Genomic DNA, 21,290 nt, shown 5'->3' on the forward strand with positions numbered 1-21,290 from the left:
TGTGTCGTTATCTCCCTCCTCTCTGGTGATACTATCTCTCCTGGTATTCCTTTGACTGGAGCGAGTTCTTAGAGCTATGGGAGTACCAGGAGAAGTGGGTGCGTGGGGGGGGGGGGGGGGGGGTCTCCTGTATTTTCTGTATTATACAGAGGTGGGAGATTATCGAGGGGTTCCCAGGTAACCTTGTTTTTATTTTCATCCTCTTTTTCTTTTAAAGTATATATCAAGGATGGCTTGGACTGTTTTGCCCACAGGGCAGCATACTCATATTCCTCTCTGTTAAATGGTTCTTTATGAGCCACATATGTGTTTAATGCCCGACAAATCCAACCCTCAAATGATCCGAACATGGGCCAGTATAGGTTATCTTTACGGATCATTTCTCTGGTCCATTCCACCATGCAATATTGAATCAATTTTTCTTTACTTTTTCCTCTGTATACCACCCCTGTGTCCCAACATTTTAATATTACTCCCAATGGGCTGCCTGGTGGTATTTCTGGCAACCTACTTGTCTTGTCTTTATTTTCCCAGTCTCCTTGTGGACCAAATGAACTTGAACCTCTTCGTGGGTCCTTGGGACTCAGAATCTTACTCCCTCTTTTTCCCATTTTTACCTCAAGGGACTGTCTTGAGGTGTTTGTACTCCCCGATGTGTTCCGCCCGAACCCCTGCCTCTCCTTGGGTCAGGATGGACTGGAACCCGCCTCTACCTGGGCTGGGATGGGAAAAGCAGCTTTTCCCTTCTCCCTCCGTGACTGGTGTGTTGCAATCTGCTTTTCTTTTCCTCCCCCTTCCCCCCCCCCCCCCCCCCCTCCTTCCCGGGTCCTGCCTTTGCCTGGACTAGGATGGGAAGGACCTAGCCTCTACCTGGACTAGGAAAATAAAATCGGTGTCACCCTTTGTGCTTACTCGCTTCGTCCGGTCACCGGCCAGGTCCCTCGCGGGATGCTGGAAACGCGGATAGAAGGACTCCGCTCTCGCTTCGCAGCAAAGGCCATGTCTCATTCAGACAAACACACAGTCATCCCCACCAAACCAGACAGATACTCATAGTCCGATGCTCCTGTCTGGGTCTTCGTGCACAAGAATTACAGGTGATTTTGCCACGGTCTTCCGGGGAGATTTTCCTTGCTCAGTCTATATGGTGCGGTTCGTCGATGGGTCCCGAGAACCACTGACGAACCGGGGCCACAGCAGTGGGGCACCTCCCCGAAATCGCAGTGCCTCTCAGGGCTCCAAGGACGTCCCGGGTTTCGGCACCAAATTGTTATATATGAGAGACAAAAGTCTCGATATTCAGTAAAATTTTGGATTGCTTTATTTGATATACAAAGAGCAAGCAGCGCGCTGGGGAACGCGAGGGGTCACCGCCCACTCCACGCTCCACCGAACCTTGGTTTGCAGTCCCTTCTTATACTGTGGTTTCTCATTGTAATCAATAATTTTTGGGTTTTTTTGTTTTTTTTTTTGCTGTCATAATTTTGCTAGGTAAGCAGTGGTGGTCGAATAAACATCCTTACACAAATTCACAAAGCCTTTGGGTGATAATTAGTCACAGATAGCCATCCGGTCCTTGTAGATGACCACCAGGGAAGTTCTCGGAGTCTGGTTTTTGGGATAGGCAGTATTGATTAGACAAAGGTAGGAAGGGCTTTTTGGGAAGTCCGATTTCGCAAGCTGGCAGCCGATACAACGTATTTGAAAAACATAACATAATATAACATAATGTAATGTAACATAATACAACATAATATAACATAACAAGGTGATTTTAAACAGAATTATTTAATCATATAATTTCCTTTATCTAGTGTCCATGCTTCACTTCAGAGCTTAGTATTCTGGTTTATGCAAACCCCAATGCTTTTGTGATTAACACGAATCTTTTATCAATTGTCACAAGATGTTATAGTCTCTAAGAAACGATTGGAACACTTTGTCTGCTGGCTATGTACTGAAATTTCGGATTTTAACATGCAAAATATAAATTTGGTTTTATTTTGGGATGAAATAGGGGATCTATTGACATTAAAAGTGGAAAACAGGAATGAAACAGCCTCTCTGTTCATCCCGATGTCCTTGACAATTCGGAAACAATTACTTCAGACAGAAAATAACAGACAGCAGCAACAAATCCCCCTGGATTCCCCTTCCCTTTCTCCAAACCCCTCTACCCTGGAACTGATGGGGACCCGTGGATCACCCCTGGAAACAGAGAGCACCCGGCTTGCCTGTAGTTGCTCTGGGCCCCCGAGCCCTCCACGGTACCCTGGTCCTGACAATTTTGCACAGATTGTCAGAGAAACTTCCCTATACCCCTCTGTCCCAACTGTTTTCCCTCAAGAACACTGCTCAGAAAGCTCTAAAAGTGATTTTCTTTCACCTCAGGGCACCGACCACATGGCTAAGCCTGAGGAGGCCGGGGTCCAGATCCATGATGGCACTGGCCATGTGGCTTGTCCCATGGGAAGGCTCCAATATGGCAGCGGCCACGTGTTGGCTCCTTCATCCCACAATCCCTTCTACCCTTTGGTCCCTGCCCCCAACCCATTCCCCTCCTATAACCCATTCCTGCCTTTGGCCGCCCCGCCCCACCCCCTCCCTCCTCCAAGTGCCCACCCTGCATGACATCACCGTGCAACCCCGCCCCATGTGTTGCAATCCTGGTTCCCACGGTTTCCCCTCCCCTGCTCTGGTTTCACATGCCTGCCCCCACAGTTGCTGCGGAAACGAGGGCGAGGGAGAAGGGGCCCATCCTCCAAGCTTCTGCAGCTGCAGAGAAGAGGGTGGAACCCCTGCAGGCTTCAACGCCAGTGGAGATGGGGTGGGGAAGAGGCAGCTCACAGCCGTCGTGGGGAAGACGGTGTCCCCTCGGCAGGAGAGGGTAAACGGACCCCCGGGCCTGGCGGTGGGGGGGGGGTGTCCAGTCTCTCCCAGAATCCCAGGGGGAGGGGGGCCACCCTCGTCCCAGACCCCAGGGGGTGGGGGTTGGAATGCTTCCTAGCCCCCAGGGGAGTGGAGGAAGAGGGGAATTCCCTGGAAGTCAAAACCAGGAAGAAGAATACATACCATCAGCTGATCCTGTTATTTATCTTGGTAGGAATGATGGCAAGAGAAGTTATCATCCTTTGTCCTATCAAGATAAAAAGGAAATTTGTAAAGTACAAAGAGAATTTGGCAGAAGCAGTGAAATTTTTAAAGGCATGATGAGAGCCACAACCTAGTACCAAATGATATTGAGGATCTTTTCCAATGTCTGTTAACTCCCTCAGAGTATGATCTGTGGGAAAGCATGTGGAAAAGATCTTTGAGGGTGCTTCTGCAAGAGCTTCAACAAAGCTCTGAGGATGCAAAAGATGGTGATGATGATATTACACACGGACACTTATGTGGTGAAGGTAATTGGCATTGCCCCGAGAAACAAACTCGAGTGTTATCCAAGTCTGTTTTGGATAAAATATGCAATGTTGCAGAAAAGGCTTTTAACCAATTACCAACGGTTGAAGTCAGGGTAGTTATGTTAACATTAAACTGTTTGCCTCAGAGAATTTCTTACAGTTTGTTGATCGTCTTCGCATTCAAGTGGAAAGGCAGGTGCGTGATCCGGTGGTACAAGCCAAATTGATTAAGAAGATGGCTCAGAGGAATGCTAATGAAACCTGCCGCAGGGTTATCCTTAGCCTTCCCCTCGAACCAGTGCCTAGCTTAGCACAGATGATAGAAGCCTGCGCCAGGAAAGCAGAACTGCTCAGTGCACATGAGAGGAATCTAGGACTGGCACACCCAAAGACTATGGCAGCTGTAACACCAGGAGCAAGGATGCAACCAATGTCACCAGAGCAGCTGTAGCATAGCATCTGCTTCCAGTGCAAAAAGCCAGGACATTTTGCCAGAGACTGTCCACACAACCAGAAACAGAAGATCAACAAACAAAAAAACTGAGTCTAGAGCGTGTACCTGCCATTAACACAATCACACGCAAAGATATAAATACAGCGGGCTCCACACTAGCAAAAGACTCTCTCTTTAAAAAAAGGGGGGAGGATGGGATACAGGGTGAGGGGATGCAGGATAACAAAAATGTCAAATGTTCAATTAACAAGGTTTGGCAGCCTTGTGGCCGTTTTAGGTTCGTGACTACCAAAGGCTTTCATTTCAGGTCTACTGACTGGACAGTCATTACAGAGGACCTGCCAAACAACTTACTGGATGTGACGATATACCACATGGAATTTGACACTGAGTATTTTGTTACTGGGGACACAGCACACACACCCCTGGAGATTGAGGTGGCTCCCATGACCATCAAGGGAAGCATAACTTGCATAATTCTCCTGGCGCGCTGCCATCAACCAACATTCTACCTAGTTGAGGGGCAAATCCTCGCTGAGGCCATTCCCATTTCAGCGGAGGTCCCAGCAGATGGAAAATCACCTGAAGTCTAGTGGGCAGAAGTGGTGGGTGAGGAAAAACCCTCTCTGGCATGCAACCTAACACATGGATCAGAACACCTCCATGTGAAAGGGGTTCTTTACACAGGGGCAGATGCGACGATCATACCTGAAAGGATGTGGCTGTCACATTGGGAATTGCAACCCGTGGCTGGCAAAATCCAAGGTGTAGGAGGGGTCAAATTGGCAAAGATATCAAAAAGCATCGTGCAAATTGAGGGGCCGGATGGAAAATTGGCCAGTGTCCGTCCGTTTGTTACTGACTACAAGTGCCCCCTATGGGGGAGAGACACCATGTCCCAGTGGGGAGTCAGAATTATTATCCCTAAGACCCCCCAGGAATTTTAAAGGCGGCCACTGTGGAGCACCCTACCCAAAAGTTAACGTGGCTGGACAACACCCCTATATGGGTAGCACAGTGGCCATTGAATAAGGAGAAACGTAAGGCGCTTGAGGAGCTTGTAGAGGAGCAATTGGCTACAAGCCACATAAAAGAGACTATAAGCCCTTGGAATTCTCCAGTATTTCTAATAAAGGAACCAGGGAAGGATAAAGGGGAGGTAGCTCCATGACCTCCGGGAAATAAACAAAGTGATTGAGGATACGGTATCACTCCAACCTGGGATGCCTTCCCCAACAATGCTTCCCCGAAATTGGCAATTGGCTGTCTTGGACATCAAGGATGGTTTCTTTCAAATTCCCCTACACTCAGAAGATGCCCCATGGTTTGCCTTCTCGGTTCCTAATATCAATCGAGAAGCCCCAATTAAGTGCTACCACTGGAAGGTACTCCCGCAGGGGATGAAGTGCAGTCCCTCCATCTGCCAGTGGTATGTGGCCTCATTGCTGTCCCCGGTGCGTGCTCAAAGGAAGGAGGCCATCATCTTACATTACATGGATGATGCGCTGGTGTGTGCCCCCGATCACTCTATACTCCAACACATACTTAACCTAGTGGTTAAAGTTTTAACCTCTGCTAGATTTCAATTGCAGGACGACAGAGTCCAAAGGATGCCACCTTGAAAGTACCTGGGCTTGGAAATCACTGCACGGACCATTGTTCCTCAGAAATTGAAAATCAATTGCAATCCTAAAACCCTAGCAGATCTCCATTCCTTGTGTGGGTCATTGAATTGGGTCAGGGCCTGGCTAGGCCTCACTAATGAGGATCTAGAACCTCTCTTCAATTTATTGAAGGGGGAGAGAGAGCTGCTTTCTCCCAGGAAACTGACCCCAGAGGCAGACTGCAACTGAAAAGGTACAAAAGGCTTTAGAAGAGAGGCAGGCTCATCGTTACCAGCCCGAGCTGCCCTTCAAATTCATTGTCCTGGGAAAACTGCCACACTTACACAGGTTGATATTCCAATGGATCGAGGGGCAGAAAGAGTCACTCTTAATCATAGAGTGGGTCTTCCTCTCCCACAAAAGATCCAAGAGCATCACCAAGCCACAAGAGCTGATAGCTCAGCTGATTCAGAAAGCAAGGATGAGACTGTATGAACTGGCTGGTTGTGACTTTACATGTATTCACGTCCTGGTCAAACTTTCTGAGGAGGGAAGGAACTCTCCTGAGATGCTGACCAAAGAGATGTTTGAACATTTGTTCCAGAGCAATGCCAGTCTCCAATTATCTCTGGACAGCTATAGGGGACAAATATCAGTTCATGCCCCATCTCACAAGCTGTTCAATGAGTAATTCCACCTCATTCCTCGTGAGGAGTCAGAGACCACTCAAAGCTCTCACAGTGTTCACAGATGCATCTGGGACTTCCCACAAGTCCGTGATGACTTGGAGAAATCCCCAGACTCAGCATTGGGAAGCTGATGTTGAGTTTGTGGAGGGATCGCCCCAGGCCGCCGAACTGGCAGCAGTTGTGAGAGCCTTTGAGAAGTTCTCGGAGCCAATCAACTTGGTAACTGACTCAGCCTATGTATCAGGCGTGGTGTCCAGGGCGGAGCAGGCAGTGCTCCAAGACATCGAGAATGAGCATCTCTTCAGGTTGCTTTCAAAACTAATTTATTTGGTTTCCCATAGAGAGCATCAGTTCTATGTGATGCATGTGAGGTCACACTCCCTTGCTGCCCCAGCTGAACAAGCACGCCTCCCTGACATCTTCCAACAGGCAAAGCTGAGCCACCAACAATACCATCAGAATGTGCCAGGTCTGATGCATCAGTTCCAGCTAACACGGAGTCAGTCTCGGGACATTGTGGCCAGCTTTCCCAGCTGCCAGCTCCAGACCATGCCATCGCTGGGCATGGGGGTTAACCCCCGGGGCCTTGGCAAACGTGAAGTGTGGCAGACAGACATCACACACATTCCCAATTTTGGTCGCCTCAAATATGTTCATGCAAGCATTGACACATATTCAGGTGCAGTTTATGCCTCTGCCCATGAAGGAAAAAGGGCTGTGCATTCCAAACAACACCTAGTGCAGGCCTTTTCAGTGCTGGGGATCCCTAAAGAAAACAAAACTGATCATGGCCCAACGTATGAGTCCAAGGAGTTCCTGGAATTTGTCCAGCAGTGGGGAGTGGAACATAAAACTGGCACCTCCTACTGCCCCACAGGCCAAGCTGTGATTGAGCGTGCCCATCAGATGCTCAAGCAGGTCCTGGCTAGACAGAGCAGTTCAACTGTGTGGATGTCTCCACAGCAGAAGCTCTTCAAAGCCATGTTTACTATCAATTTTCTGAATTGTTCATTCGAAAACGAGTCCACCTGTGGTACGTCACTTTAACAGTGGTAAACAGTTCAAGTTGTCCCAACATCCACCAGTATTGATTAGGGACCCAGAAACCTGGGAAACCAAAGGTCCCTATGAGCTTGTTGACTTGGGGCGTGGTTATGCGTGCGTATCCACTCCCTCATGCCCTCGGTGGATTCCCCAAAAGTGGGTGAAACCTTTTGTCCCCAAACATCCTGCTCCAGCTGAATGGGACAAGAAGTCAGTGGCTGTTGCTTCAAAAAGAAGACACCACCGAAAAGAGGAAAGAAAATCTTCCTAGAGGTGACTACATTCCAGCAGACACAGAGACTTTTAACATGCTTTAAAAATGTTTGTTTTTCCTTTTAGAGAAAACCTACCTGCCACTCAACCCCATGATGAACCCCATTCAAGTTGTCTTCTTGTTAACACTGAACAGTCTGGCAGCTGCATGGATCATCCCTCAGCCAGGTCAAAATATCTGGGTGACCCTGGCACAGACACTCCAACAGGAAAATATATGCCTGTCCACTGCAGCAGCAAAAGACCCTTTGTCCACCTGCCTGGTAGGAATCCCATTGAAGGCTGGAGAATATCCAGCCAGCTTTGACACACATATGCCCAACCAAGTTCCCAAGTCACACAGCATCCCACCACAGAAAAATCGTCAGCAGCGAGCTGTAATGATTTAGAACCCCATAGAGGAGTGGCTGCCAAATTTGCCCAAAGCAGCTCAGGAACCCCAAGAGTTAGAGCTATTGGGTTCCTCCCCAGCACAATACTGCATTCATTTTATCGTCATCCCAAAACCTTCTAGCACCAGAGAGTTCCACAACATACGGCAATATCAGCAGGAATTCATGGCCAAAAGGTGGTGTGATATCCTCAGCCATATTGCAGCAGACAACCCATCTCAATCAAGTCCCAAAAGCCTCCCTAAGGTATTGTTCTTGATTTGTGGAGAACAGGCATGGGCAGGGATCCCTTCTCGGCTCTTAGGAGGGCCATGTACCTTCGGGCTGTTGTCCCTGTTGGCACCCAACTAAACCTTAATTAGTGATCGGATTCACAAAAATAAATCGGTCAACAAAATCCAGAAGAGGAGTGCTGACAATTTGGACCCAAACTGTGATGCTGAAATTTTTCATTGGGCCAAGTAAAAAAGAATTGCTGTGTCCCTGTCCCTTCTGTGGGTTGCAGCAGTCAAAGCTCTGGGTGAATTGGGCCACCTAGAGTGCTGGGTAGTCAAACAGGCAAACTTAACATCCACTGCCATCAGCTCCCTCCTGGAAGACGAGGAAATTACCAGGCAGGCCACACTCCAAAATCGTGCTGCTATAGATTTTCTCCTACTGCTGCATGGACATGATTGCCAGAAATTTGAAGGACTTTGCTGCATGAACCTCACCTCAAAAGCTCCCAACATCCACGCAGCCCTTCGAAATATGAACAGCTTGATCAGACAAGTGAAGCAAGAATCCGAAGATTGATTCAATGAACTGTTCAAAGGCTGGGGACTCACAGCGTGGTGGACTTCCATAGTTAAAATAATTTTGGGTTTTTTTGTTGTTCTTTTCCTTGTAATAATGGCGTTTGGGATCCTATGTTGCTTGATTTTCAAAGCTATTAATGGTCTCATCCCTTCTACCTTAGTAGTCAACCACATAGAGTTGAAAAACCTAAACCAGTCTAACTTTCCCGCAAACTGTAAATGGAGGGCAAATTCATATTCCGAATCAAAATGAACCCAATATCTTTCTTTCAACTTTGTTAAACAAAAAATGGGGAGATGTTGTAATTCAATGCTCTAGGTTTTATGTTTTTTTCCCTAAACCCTCCTTTTGTGGTTTGTCTTATGGTGTAAACCCTTCCCTTCCCCTTTCCCCTCTGACCAGACCTGGTTGGCTAGAGTCCAATCCCTCTGCCTCCTGGCAGAGGTTTGAATATCCCCGTGTTTCCTGTATTCTGCCTCTTGCTCCCCTGGAACTCTTCCAGAATAAACCTTGGAACATATTCCTGAGAGGAAGAGCCTCTTTTGGTCTTTTGCCTCGTTCATGCAGGAATCCGGGGCTTCCTCTTGGTACTGAGCTAGCCTGGGAGCAGGAGGAGGTCCCAGGATATCACTGCAAGCACCCCCATCTTGATTGCAGTGGAAGCAGTGTGGAAGCAGAAAAGGCCTTGGCTCTGTGCAATCCCTGATCAGATATAACAAAAACATCTGTGTTATCAACATTGTTTTGATCAGAAATCCAAAACAGAGCCCCATGCAAGCTACCATTAGGAAATTTAACTCTGTCCCAGCTCTAACCAGTACACTAGAAATGTGAATCGAGACAGTTTGCAAAAGTGAAAGCCATCTAGTTTGCCCTAGAGATTCCTGGTGGCCAGTACTCTATCTCAGTTTTGACTCATGGATGATGGCAAATGCCCTGTGGGGGTTGCTACAGCAATGGAAATGGACCAACTGGAAGCACAGAGGCAAACCCATCTGGGCAAGATATTATTGCCTAGATAAAAAACATTGCTTTAAAGGTCCATCTTATATATATCCTCACATACCCAAAAGTTGTGCTACTGAAGAACACTGAAACTACAAGCAGGAAGACCAGGCTGCCAGAACTGAAGTGACTCTGGTGAGGGAAACTGAAGAAGCTAAGACGTTTAAGGAGAATATAACATAAAATGTAGATGTCTCCCAAATTTTGCAATTAGGAGTTTAAGTGCTGAAACACACCCTTATTCTGCTTCAATCTTAAGCTTCTCTAGTATTGGCAGGGATTGCAAGTAGGGTTGGCCAGTGTAAATAAAGCACCTTAATTTCTTTAAGTGTAAACAAAAGGGCATATGAAGGTACTTCCAGGGGAATTGCACTTTGACACATGTTTAGAAGTCTAAAGGACTGGAGAGTATCTCTAGGGTGACAAAGGGTGGCTAGTATTTTTAAGTGCTGTGTTCAAGAAGCAGTTTATTTTTAGTGGACAGGGGTGAGGATCTCTGCTACAGACAGAAGGCAGCCACACCTCACAGCTCTAAGTAAACCATGAAACTTCAAACAAGCAAAGGATTAATCCTTGTTGGAAAAGAGATAAGTTTAACCATGTTTGGATGTGGAAAGTACTGGTGTTGAAGTCCTGACCAAAAAAAAAAAGATAATTTTTTAGCAAACTACCCAGTACTAAGAGATTATAGCAAAAATCATGCCCGTGTGTGGGGGAGACTTGGAATTTAGGAGTTTGGGAGTTTTGAATTTTTTGTGGTTTTTGATACTAACTTTTAGGAGAATACTGTTTTTGACTTGAGGCCTTGGAGAAGGCTTCCAAATTTGAGTGATGGAGTTAGAATTACAGGTGTGTAGTTAGAATAGAAGTGTGTAATTTCACATGGTAAAGGGTTTGAAATTTGGGGGGTTTAGAATATAGTAATAGGTATGGGACAAAATAGAGGTTCTTGGGTGTTGTCTCTTTCTGTCTTCTTCCTTCTTCATACTTTCAGGCAGTAGTTTTTGGTTGGATAGTTAGTGCTGCACTGCAGGTCACAAAGGTTTGGTTATTGGGTCAAAAGTATAAATAATAAAGGTGTTAGTTCTTTATTGGACTGTTTAGCTTTAAAAGACCTTGTAACTAGCTAGATTCATCTCCATTTTACTCGCTTTTAGCTGGTAGCTAGAAGTATTGCAGATCTCTTTGTACTTTAGATAAGATTTAATAAACAACCAAGTCCGAACATGAAAAATTTGTCTCCTTCGTGTTTTTAATCCTGACTCTGAATAAAGACAAAAGAAAATGAAGAGAAGACACTAATTAGGTGGTACAGTTAACCCTTTACAAGTGGTGTCTTGTGTGAGGATTTTTGGAGATTTGAGGTTGCAGTTTTCTCTTAATAAGTTGGAAAGTGGTGCACGTTTCTCATTGGTGATTCTTAAAACTGGTTTGATCTAACTGATTTTTTAAAAAAAGTTGTTGCAAGTCTTGTAAATTGTGGACATTGGTTCTTAGTTGTATTTTTTGTCGCCTGATTGCCTGCTTTGTGATTCTTCATTTTAAGTATTTTTATGGTGACACTTCTTAGATTTTTGATGTAGAGACTTCTAGTCTTGCCTTTTGAACCTTTGTAATTACGTTGTTATGAGCTTTTTGTATTTCTTTTTGCGTTGGTGCTGTAATGAGGAGCTTATCCATGCAATGTATGATTATTGCTTGCAGATGTTTTTTTGTGCTGGAGACAAGGCCCATGTCACAAACTATTGGCAAATCGTTGGCGAGTTTTTGAGTTCTTGAAGAAGGACTACCTAATGATATCTTTGCAAAAGTTTTTCTTTGTTGATGTTTGGGACAGAAAATGCAAATCAAGGAGCGTCGTTTGGATGAAGCAGAATGTGGAAAAAACAAATTTTTAGATTAATAATTACAAGTGGCTATTTTTTTGGTATCATCGAGAGAGATGGAAGTCTGAGTTGAAGTGGTCCTATTTCTTCAATGACCTCATTGATTTTTTTGAGGTCATGGAGCAATCTCCACAAATTGGAAGTTTTTTCTGGATGATGAACACTGGAGAATTCCAGGGACTATTTGTTGGTTTGATGTGGTCTTTTTGCAATTGTTCTTCTACTAATTTTTTGAGAGTATTTAGGTTTTTTTCCCCAGGGGCTATGGTCTACCTAGACAGGATTGTTTGTTTTCCAGGTTAATTTCAGGGTGGTGAGTGCCTTAGAAACCCTTATTAAAAATTTACTTCTAATCTTGTTTCTCATTCTGATAGGACATTTCTTTCTCATACTGTGATTGGTTTTTGTACAACAAAGGGATGAATGATTGCTACTTTTCTTTCTGGTTTTGTAACGATGATTGAATTTACATTCTGCAAACATAATGTGGATCCTCTCATTCTTGTGAGAGATTTTAGAGGTGTAATCAAGTTCTGCTTTCTGGACCAAAAGATACAAGAAATGGCTGTGACATTTGCACCAGTGTTCAACATGCTTGTGATTGTTTTGTTGTTAAGTGTCAAATCACAGGTTATTTGTGGTCAATTTTGGCCTATTTGTTTTACCCAGAAGACATGTATCTTTACATTTTTATTTTTAGATGATGCCCACTGATTTACAATTGGCATGACTTGTGGTCCAATTGCATTGGCTGGTAGATCAATGGCCTTGATTATTGGAGTATTTTTTGGAATGATTAATGGAGTTTGTAAGGCTTGAGTTAAAATTGTTAATTCTTTATTATAGTTTGTTGAGATGACTGTTGGATAGATGATGAGCTCCAAAATGCTGCTTTTGTCCTTGCTTATAATTAAAAATTTTTGCCTTTTTCATGATGTTCTAGTGACTCCTGTGGATATTACTGCATGACTTTCGTTCATGAAGTAGTTTAATTTGGAAGTTGCCAATTTGCATTGTGCCCCTGGGGGTAATACGTCTGGGTTGCTGGGGAAACGAGAGATTGTTTTGTATAGGGAGTTTAATTGGGGTTCTCCACATATTGTGTTTTGATGGCCCCCTGGCTGATGTTCCATCGCCATTATTTGTGTTGTCATGTGATGGCATGCTGTGCTCTTCTTGGAGTTTTCTGGCAAGGGTAAAGGTGTGGACACACATTTAGAGAGCTAGGAAATTACAGCTTGAGAATTTTTCTCAGGCCTGAACTTGTCCTGCCTCTCAAGTCCATTCTCAGACTGATAAGCTGACTATAGCTTCAGTTAGGGAAGAAGTCTCCCAGGATGATAATATGGTGAAAAACAGAATGGAATTCATAATAAAGATTAACACCTGGTGTTTTTCCCATGGGACACATCCTGAGGTACAGTCTCATGGATGTTTTTCCCAATTGTCCAATAAACTACTGTCCTGTATTAGCTCAGCATAATATGCTTTAAATACAAGCTGTCTGTTCAATAAAGTTGGCCTTTTTTCCCTAAAGAGGTCCATGTGTGTTGTTGTTCTTACTCTCTCTCTCTCTCTCTTTCTAGCACAGTAACCACATAAAGGTCTTTCATTTATATTCGTTTTTGAATGACACTGACTTGCAAAGTGTCTCTCTTTTTTGCATCTTGGGCAACGATTTGGTGTTTTTGCATGTTCTCCAGATTCTGGCCAATACTTTTTTTATGTGTCCAAATTTTCCACACTTGAAACATGGCCTTTTGGCAAGTTTTGTTGTCATTACTTCTGTGGAGGTGTTGTATTGAGGAGTTACATGAAGAGCTGCGAGGGTTTTCTCTAATTTTTGATTCACAGCTTCTAGAAGTTTCCCAAATTGTTCTCCTAAGGTGTTTGTTTGGATTGTTGCCACACGTTGAGGAGTACCTATATTGTTGCATGTTTCTATCATTTGAGGTAAGGTTGGCTGTAGATCAGGCAAGGCACTAATTATGCACTTGTATTCTTTATTGGCATTTGCAAAAGTTGTTTCGAAGCAGATGGGGATGTGCCATTTTATTACTGCATTGCCTTTTCAGTGCTTGAGTTAGGTGATTTATGAAAGAAGTGAATGACTTCGATACTCCTTGTTTTACTTTTGTATAAATGCTCTCTGGAACTTGAGTAGGTTGGATTTGCAGAATGTTTTTTTGAGCTGTTTCCTTGATATCTGTGAGCATGTCTCAAGGCAGGGCTGCTGCTTGATTTTGTGGTTTATCATGAGGAGCTTTTCTTCCTAATCCATTTTATGTAAGGTTTTTATGTGGACCTTTCACATCGGATTCCCTTAAAGTGATGAGAATTATTTTCTATTTGACTTCTCATAACATGAATTGTGCATGTGTTAAGATTGTCATGGCAATATATCTGCAGTCAAAAGGTACCAAATCGTAATTATTGAAGGTGCCTTTCAATAGTTGCTTGAAGTATAGAGAGCCTAAACTACTCTCTTTCACTGCTTGTTTCAGGGGTTTTTTTTCTGTGTCAGGGGTGCCCATCTGGGATTTGTATTTTTTCTTCCATAACTGACTGGCATGGCCATTAGTTGTGTTGATGCCATGTCGAAATCTTCTTTGTTTAATGCCTTCCTTCTGATCTCATCCCAATTAGTAAGTATGTTTCTTGAAGAATTTTTGGGGGTTTTTTTGGGATGGCCCCTGTTTTAGAAGGAAATGGGACTAATTCTTTCTTTGCACTCCATGGATTGTCTGTATTCCGTGGGTTTGGGTCCTGTAAAGATGCTCCTTCTTCAGGCTTCAAAGCTGTATTTATTCCTTCATTCACTCCCCCTTCTGTGAAATGATTTGGAGTTTGCATTTGATGTTGCAAAGTATAAGTATTTGAGGGTGCAGTAATGGAAATTCTGTTTCATGATTTAAACAGAAGGGGGAGATGTTGGAACCCAGAAGCCTGGGAGTTTTGAACTTTCTGTGCTTTCTGACACTGACTTCAAGGAGAACACTGTTTTTGACTTGAGGCCTTGGAGAAGGTTTCCAAATTTGAGTAATGGAGTTAGAATCATGAGTGTGTAGTTAAAATAGAATTGTGTAATTTCACATGGTGAAGGGATTGAAATTTAGAGTATTTAGAATATATTAATAAGTATGAAACAAAATAGAGGTTCTTGGGAGTTGTGTCTTTCTGTCTTCTTCCTTCTTCATACTTTCAGATAATAATTTTTAGTTAAATAGTTAGTGCTCCACTGCAAGTCACAAAAGTTTAGTTATTAGGTCAAAGGTATAAATAATATGTGTTAGTTCTTTATTGAACTGTTTAACTTTAAAAGACCTTGTAACTAGCTAAATTTGTCTCCATTTTACTCACTTTTAACTAATAGCTAAAAGTGTTACAAAACTATTTGTACTTTAAAGAATATTTAATAAACAACTAAGTCCAAACATGAAAAATTCGTCTCCTTCGTGTTTTTAATCCCAACTCTAAGTAAAAACAAAACAAAAAAATAGAAACAAACCACTAATTAAGTACTACAGTTAACTCTTTACAGGAGAGGGCAGGTCAGGCCTTGCTTTGGCGAGACAGTGTCTTGCCCAACACCCCCCAGCCCTAGAGCATCCCAGAACCACAGTGTCTGTCAATCATTGGCCACAAAGGAGGCAATGCTCCACTCTGCCTAACCAAGCTCCTGAGTGGCCAAAGGAGCTGGAAGTCCCACCTGGGGGAGGTGCCCATGAAGGCACAGAGGTATTTAAGGTTGGCACGAGGAAAGCACATGTCTTAACCCTACCTTACTCTTGGAGTTTCTATCTGGACAACACCTTAACGCAGGAGTTGGTTGTTATATATGTGTTTTTCTATCTCTTTTCTGTCTTTCTTTCCTTCTTCTAATTACCTATTCTTGGAACATTTTGGGTAACTGACACATTATCAGCTTGGGAATGGAGCTGAGAGAACAGGAGAAGCTCCAGCCTGAGAATGATTTTCCAGGCTGTAATTTTCCTAGATCTCTAACAGTGTGTCCACAAATCCCTACACCCTTTTGACCACACTGACAGATGAATTAGGGTGGTTTACTGTTGTAGACCTGAAGGATGGCTTTTTCTGCATTCCTGTACACAAAAACAGACAAGACCTTTTTGCTTTTGAGTGGGAAAATCCCAAGACAGGGAGGAAAAGTCAACTTACTTGGACAGTTTTACCCTAAGGTTTCAAGAACAGCCCTACGATATTTGGATACCAGCTAGCAAAGGAATTGGAGGACTGGAAAAGACAGAAGGAGTTATTCTTCAATAGGTGGATGACATCCTGATTGTAGCTAGAACCAGAGATGGCTGCACGCGACTTACCGTAAGCTTATTAAACTTCTTGGGACTGAGTGGGTGCACAGTTTCTAAAGAAAAGCACAGATTGCTAAAGAAGCAGTAGTTTACTTGGGGCTTGAGATCTTCCTTGGACACCGACAGCTCAGCAAGGAATGGAAAGAAGCCATCTGTTGACTCCCAGAGCCCCATACTGTGAGAGAGATGCAAGCTTTCCTGGGAATGGTAGGTTGGTGCCATTTGTGGATAGCAAATTATGGACTGCTGGTAAAACCCCTATACAGAGCATTAAAAGCAGCCGAGAAAGGAATTATTACATGGACTGAACACACTAGAGCAACTTTTAAACAGCTGGAACACTCACTGATGTCAGCTCCAGCACTGGGACTGCCAGACTTGACTAAGCCTTTTGAACTTTTTACATATGAGAGACTGAATGTGGCTTTGGGGGTACTAGCACAGCATCTCGGGAACCACAGGAGAGCTGTGGCCTACTTTTCTAAACAGCCAGACAGTGTTGCCCAAGGCTGGCCAGGGTGACTGAAAGCCATGGCGGCCACTGTCATCTTGATCCAGGAAGCCTGAAAACTCACCCTTGGGTGACACATTGTAGTGTATGTACCCCATGCAGTAACAGCTGTACTTGAACAAAAGGGGGGGACATTGGTTGTTGGGTAACTGGATGCTTAAATATCAAGCACTGTTATTAGAGCAGGATGATGTTACCTTGAAAACAACTTCTGTTGTTAACCCTGGCATGTTTCTGTCCTCCACCTTAATTGATGGTGTGCCTAACCATGACTATCTACAGACAATTGAAGAAGTCTATTCCAGCTGACCAGACCTGAAAGATGTGCCCCTGGAAAATCCAGATTGGGAGCTTTTTACAGATGGGAGCAGCTTCATGAAAAATGGCAAAAGGATGACAAGCTATGCAGTGACCACATAGGACAAGGTGATCGAGGCAAAGGCCCTGCCAGCAGATGTGTCATCACAGAAGGCTGAACTGATTGCACTGACGAGAGTCCTACACCTGAGCGAAGGAAAGAAGGTAAATATATGGACTGACTCAAAATATGCATTTAGTGTTGTCCACAGCCATGAAGTCATCTGGAAGGAGAGAGGACTTTGGAATGCTCAGGGTAATGAAATCAAACATGCTGAACAAATACTCACCCTCTTAGAGAGTATTAAAAAACCCACAGAGGTAGCTATCAGGCATTGTAGAGGTCACCAAAAAGGGAAAACCACTCCAAAATTGGGGAATCGTTTTGCTGATAAAGCAGCAAGAGGATTTGCAGAAAAAGGTATTCTCACAATAATTCCACAAAAAGATTGATTTGTCAGGGTTCACCCTAAAATATGACCAAGCAGACCACAAACGAATTAAGTTTCTTAAAGCTGGGATCACAGAAAGTGGATGAGCTGTTACACCAGCAAATCAGATTGTAGTCCCACCCCTGGCCCTTCGGGAGCTGGTTCAGGAAGAACATGAAAACACACATTACGGGATGGAAAACCTTTTGAAACATCTAAAAAAGGTAGTAATAGGAAAAGGAACGACTGACATAGTACAATCAATAGTGAGCAAATGTGAAATCTGCTGTAAAAACAACTCTGACGCGAGGAAAAGAGTTGTGTTAGGAGTGACAAAGTCAGGGGATCTTCCTGGAGATTATTGGCAATTAGATTTTGTGGAGTTAGACGCAAAGAGGGATACCGGTACATACTGGTATTAGTTGACACCTTCAGTGGAGAGCCAGAGGCTTACCCCTGTCACACTAACACAGCCAAGGAAGTGGTGGAAGTTTTGCTCAATCACATAATTCCTCGGTTTGGGGTTCCCTTAGGGATGTCACCAGATAGGGGACCACACTTTGTTGCAACAGTAGTTAAGGAGGTTAGTCAGATTTTGGGAATGACTTGGGATCTGCATACGCCTTATAGATCCCAAGAGAGTGGTAAAGTTGAACGTATGAATGGGACTCTCAAAACACAAATTAGCAAAATTTGTCAGGAAATATCCATGATATGGGTTCAGGCCTTGCCTATAGCTTTACTGAGTATCCGCATACAACCGAAACGGAGGGATAACATCAGTCCCTATGAAATATTGTATGGCAGACCATATCAGATTCCACATACTCCAGGTGAAATTCGCATGAAGGGGAAACTTGATTTACAGAGATATTGAATGGCTTTAGGTTCCACTTTGCAGAAGCTCCAGAATTACATCATTCTATCCAGACTCATAGGACCAGACACACCTGCTGTCACCCCAAGACACCTGCACATCCCTTTCAGCCTGGAGACTGGGTCTGTGTTAAGTGGTGGGACAGTGATCCTCAAAAGCCAAGTGGAGAGGACCATTCCAAGTTCTGCTGACCACCCTCACCGCAGTCAAAGTTGCTGGCAAAAGGACCCAGGATTCACTACTCCAGAGTTAGGAAAGCTTCTGCTCCTGAAACAACTGTAAAAACAGAGACTGATGCAGACAAAAACATGCTTTAAATGATTCCTCTCTGTGCCTAAAGAACTATTCATGATAATCGTTATTTTTCTTTGCATAATACTCAACTGTACAAGACACTAGTACTGTTAGATATTTATTACTGTTCATTATTGTTATTGTTAGTTAATTACTGTTAGATACTTATCTATTATTAGATATTTACTGTTAGATATGTCCTGTATTAGATATTTACCCATTGTTAGATATTTATTTACTATTAGATAGTTATCTGTTGTTAGTTACTTACTATTGTTAGATACTTATCTGTTATTAAATACCTATTATTAGTAGATATTTAGAATAGAGATTTGACAAGGTAAAGGCCTTATCAAACCTCTAAAGGGGGGAAATTATGCCTTGGGTTTTAGCTTTTATATTTTTCAGATTCTCTGCTGCTTAGTGTGTAACTCTGAAACTTCATGTTAGGTGTTTGTAAGTTCTCTTCACAGGGTAGTTAGACAAAACAATTCCTTTCCAGCTAGAGAATCAAGGACACCCATTACCCAAAAAGCATAAACAATGGTAAGGGAAAGAGGGCAAGCCAGGGGGCTGAGAGTTCATGGCTTGGGGCTGTGGTTGGACAATTGACCCCAATATGTAGATGAACCAAAACTTATAAAAGTGTAAAAACTCATGACCGGGATCCATCTTGGATTGGACATGGGTGTAGCCTCGCCCAGGCTCTTGCACTGCCCAAAGTGTATCCTTTCAATAAATACCTATTTTATTCCCTTTGCTCTGCCTAGTCTCTGTTCCAGGTCAGCCTTTCCAGGCATCAGGACCTGTATCCCATCCCCAAAGTGGCTGCCAATAACTGGCACACTGGAGGCAATGCTCTACACCTCACCTCTGGAGCCCCTAACCCAGCTCCTAAGTGGCCAGATATCCAGAATTCCCACCTGGGGGAAGGGCCCAGGAAAGCCAAAGGGTACTTAAACCAAAGCATGAGGCAAACACATGTCTTGACCCTACCTTTCCTTGGATTTTATATCACTGCTGGAACCAGAAGTGGTAGCTGTATTCGTTCTTTTCTATATCCTTTCTTTCTTCTCCTTCTTCTAATTCCCTCTTCTCAGAGTTTTGAGTAACTTAAAATTGGATGGGCTTGGAGTTTGCTAAGTTGAATGGGCAAAGTTAATGCTTTGTGAAATGTTCCATGTTGATTGAATGCTGCTCCAAACTTTTGCCAAAGTTCTCTGATTTTGCGAAGTTGCCAGTAAAGTTTTTTTTTGTTGTTGTTTTGACCTCTTGAGAATATATTGTCAGTATTTCTCCCGTGCATCTAACTCAGGGTACATAAAAAAACATAAGCCCTTTTAAGAGGCTCATCGAGAAAGTTTTTAAGGTCTTACGCTTGGTTAGTGATAATCTTGGCTGTAGTGATCACAATATTGTGGTGTTTGGGACCCAGCTGTGCACACTTGTCTTGGGGTGACTGTATGATGCCTATATCCCCAAATCGTCTGTTCTGTTGGTGTTGAATATTAAATTCTGCAACTTTAAGACTGGTTCCAGGAGTGAAGGGGGGGAAAGAAGAAGTGCAGAGTTTGTTATCAGAGACTGCACTGGCTCCCCTGCATTCCTGCTGACAGACTGTGTTGTCTGCGGTAGACAGCGAGAGAGAGCTCTCCTTTGCTCTTGGTTAGTTTTTCTGGCTAGCTGAGGCAGAGAAGCTCCCTGGATTGTTTTTTTTTTTTTCCTGGAACTGTTTGAACCTGCTCTGGACTGAAAACCCAGAAGAGCACCGGGAGCTCACACCTGTGGCCCACTGGGCCTGGCCTGGGCCACAGCATTCCCCAGCACAGGAGGGACTGATACCAGACTGAGTGAGCCGGGCAGCCCACGGAAAGAAATCTTCTAAATCTGTCATCTCTTTGGAACGGCGAGAGGTTTTGCTGTTTGGTATTGTTCATTTTTGTGCTGGGAGGTGTGTTGCCTGTTGAATAAACAGTTTTTCTTTTTTCCACTCCTCTCCGAGGATTTTTTTTTTTCCCCCGAGCCGACTGGGGGAGGGACTGCTTGGATCTTTTCTTTTTTTTTCCTAGAGGGACCTCATTCAGAGGTTTCCTCCCAAATTTGCCCTAAACTAGGACAACACTGAAGATTAGCACTAAGAAAAAGGTTTTAGATTTTAGAAGAACAAAATTCAGCTTGCTTAGAGCTCACTTGTGAGGGATTCCATGGGAAGCTTCCATGGAGGATAGAGGACCTAGCGAGTGCTGGGAGCTTTTCAAGAAAACTTTCATGGAAGCACAAAAACAGTTCATCCCCTTTAAAGGTAAGGGAAGTAGGTGAAGCAAAAGACCTCCTTGGCTTAACTGGGAGCTTCTGTGTCTGCTCAAAACCAAAAGAGAAACATACCAGAGATGGAAAAGCCGATTAATACACCTTGAGAGCTACAAGGGCATTGCCAGGGTGTGCAGAGAGTCAGTTAGAAAAGCAAGAGGTCAGCTTGAATTGAAATCGACCAGACACATCAAAAGCTGCAAGGAAGGGTTCTTCAGGTATGTAAACAACAAGCAGAAACAGAAGGAAAATATTGGCCCATTGTTAAACAGAAGAGATTAATTAGTCACCAACAACACTGAAAAGGCAAAGGTTCTCAACATTTTATTCACCTCTGTCTTTACCAGCACTGATGGGCCCCAGGACCTCGGAACAAGAATCTAGGTGGATGTAAACACAGACTCACAGGCAGTGAAGGAAAAGTTTGTATGTGAACTATTACAGGAGCTTGACCCTGACAATTTATGGGCCCTGACAATATCCACCTGAGGGTGTTAAGAGCTGGCTGACATTGTTGTGAGGCCACTCTCCATGATCTTTGAGAAGTTGTGAAGACTGCGGAATCTGAAGAAGGCTAATGTCACCCCCATCTACAAGAAGGGCTTAAAGGAGGATCCAGGAAGTTATAGGCCC

The 21,290-nt window shown here is 43.8% G+C and overlaps 1 protein-coding gene and 1 pseudogene across 1 annotated transcript; both read left to right on the forward strand.

The window, feature by feature from the left end:
• Nucleotides 1-2,926: 2,926 nt before the first annotated feature.
• On the forward strand, nucleotides 2,927-9,182 carry LOC148220352 (uncharacterized). The gene is given in 3 exon segments (XM_088155474.1): nucleotides 2,927-3,219; nucleotides 3,222-3,512; nucleotides 3,515-9,182. Coding segments are annotated over 3 exon segments (852 nt in total). The 5' UTR covers nucleotides 2,927-2,996; the 3' UTR covers nucleotides 3,853-9,182.
• LOC148220353 (uncharacterized) lies at nucleotides 7,558-20,337 on the forward strand (annotated as a pseudogene).
• Nucleotides 20,338-21,290: the final 953 nt, after the last annotated feature.

Source organism: Sturnus vulgaris, chromosome W, assembly GCF_052056855.1.
Source record: "Sturnus vulgaris isolate bStuVul1 chromosome W, bStuVul1.hap1, whole genome shotgun sequence".
NCBI classification, from domain to species: Eukaryota; Metazoa; Chordata; class Aves; order Passeriformes; family Sturnidae; genus Sturnus; species Sturnus vulgaris.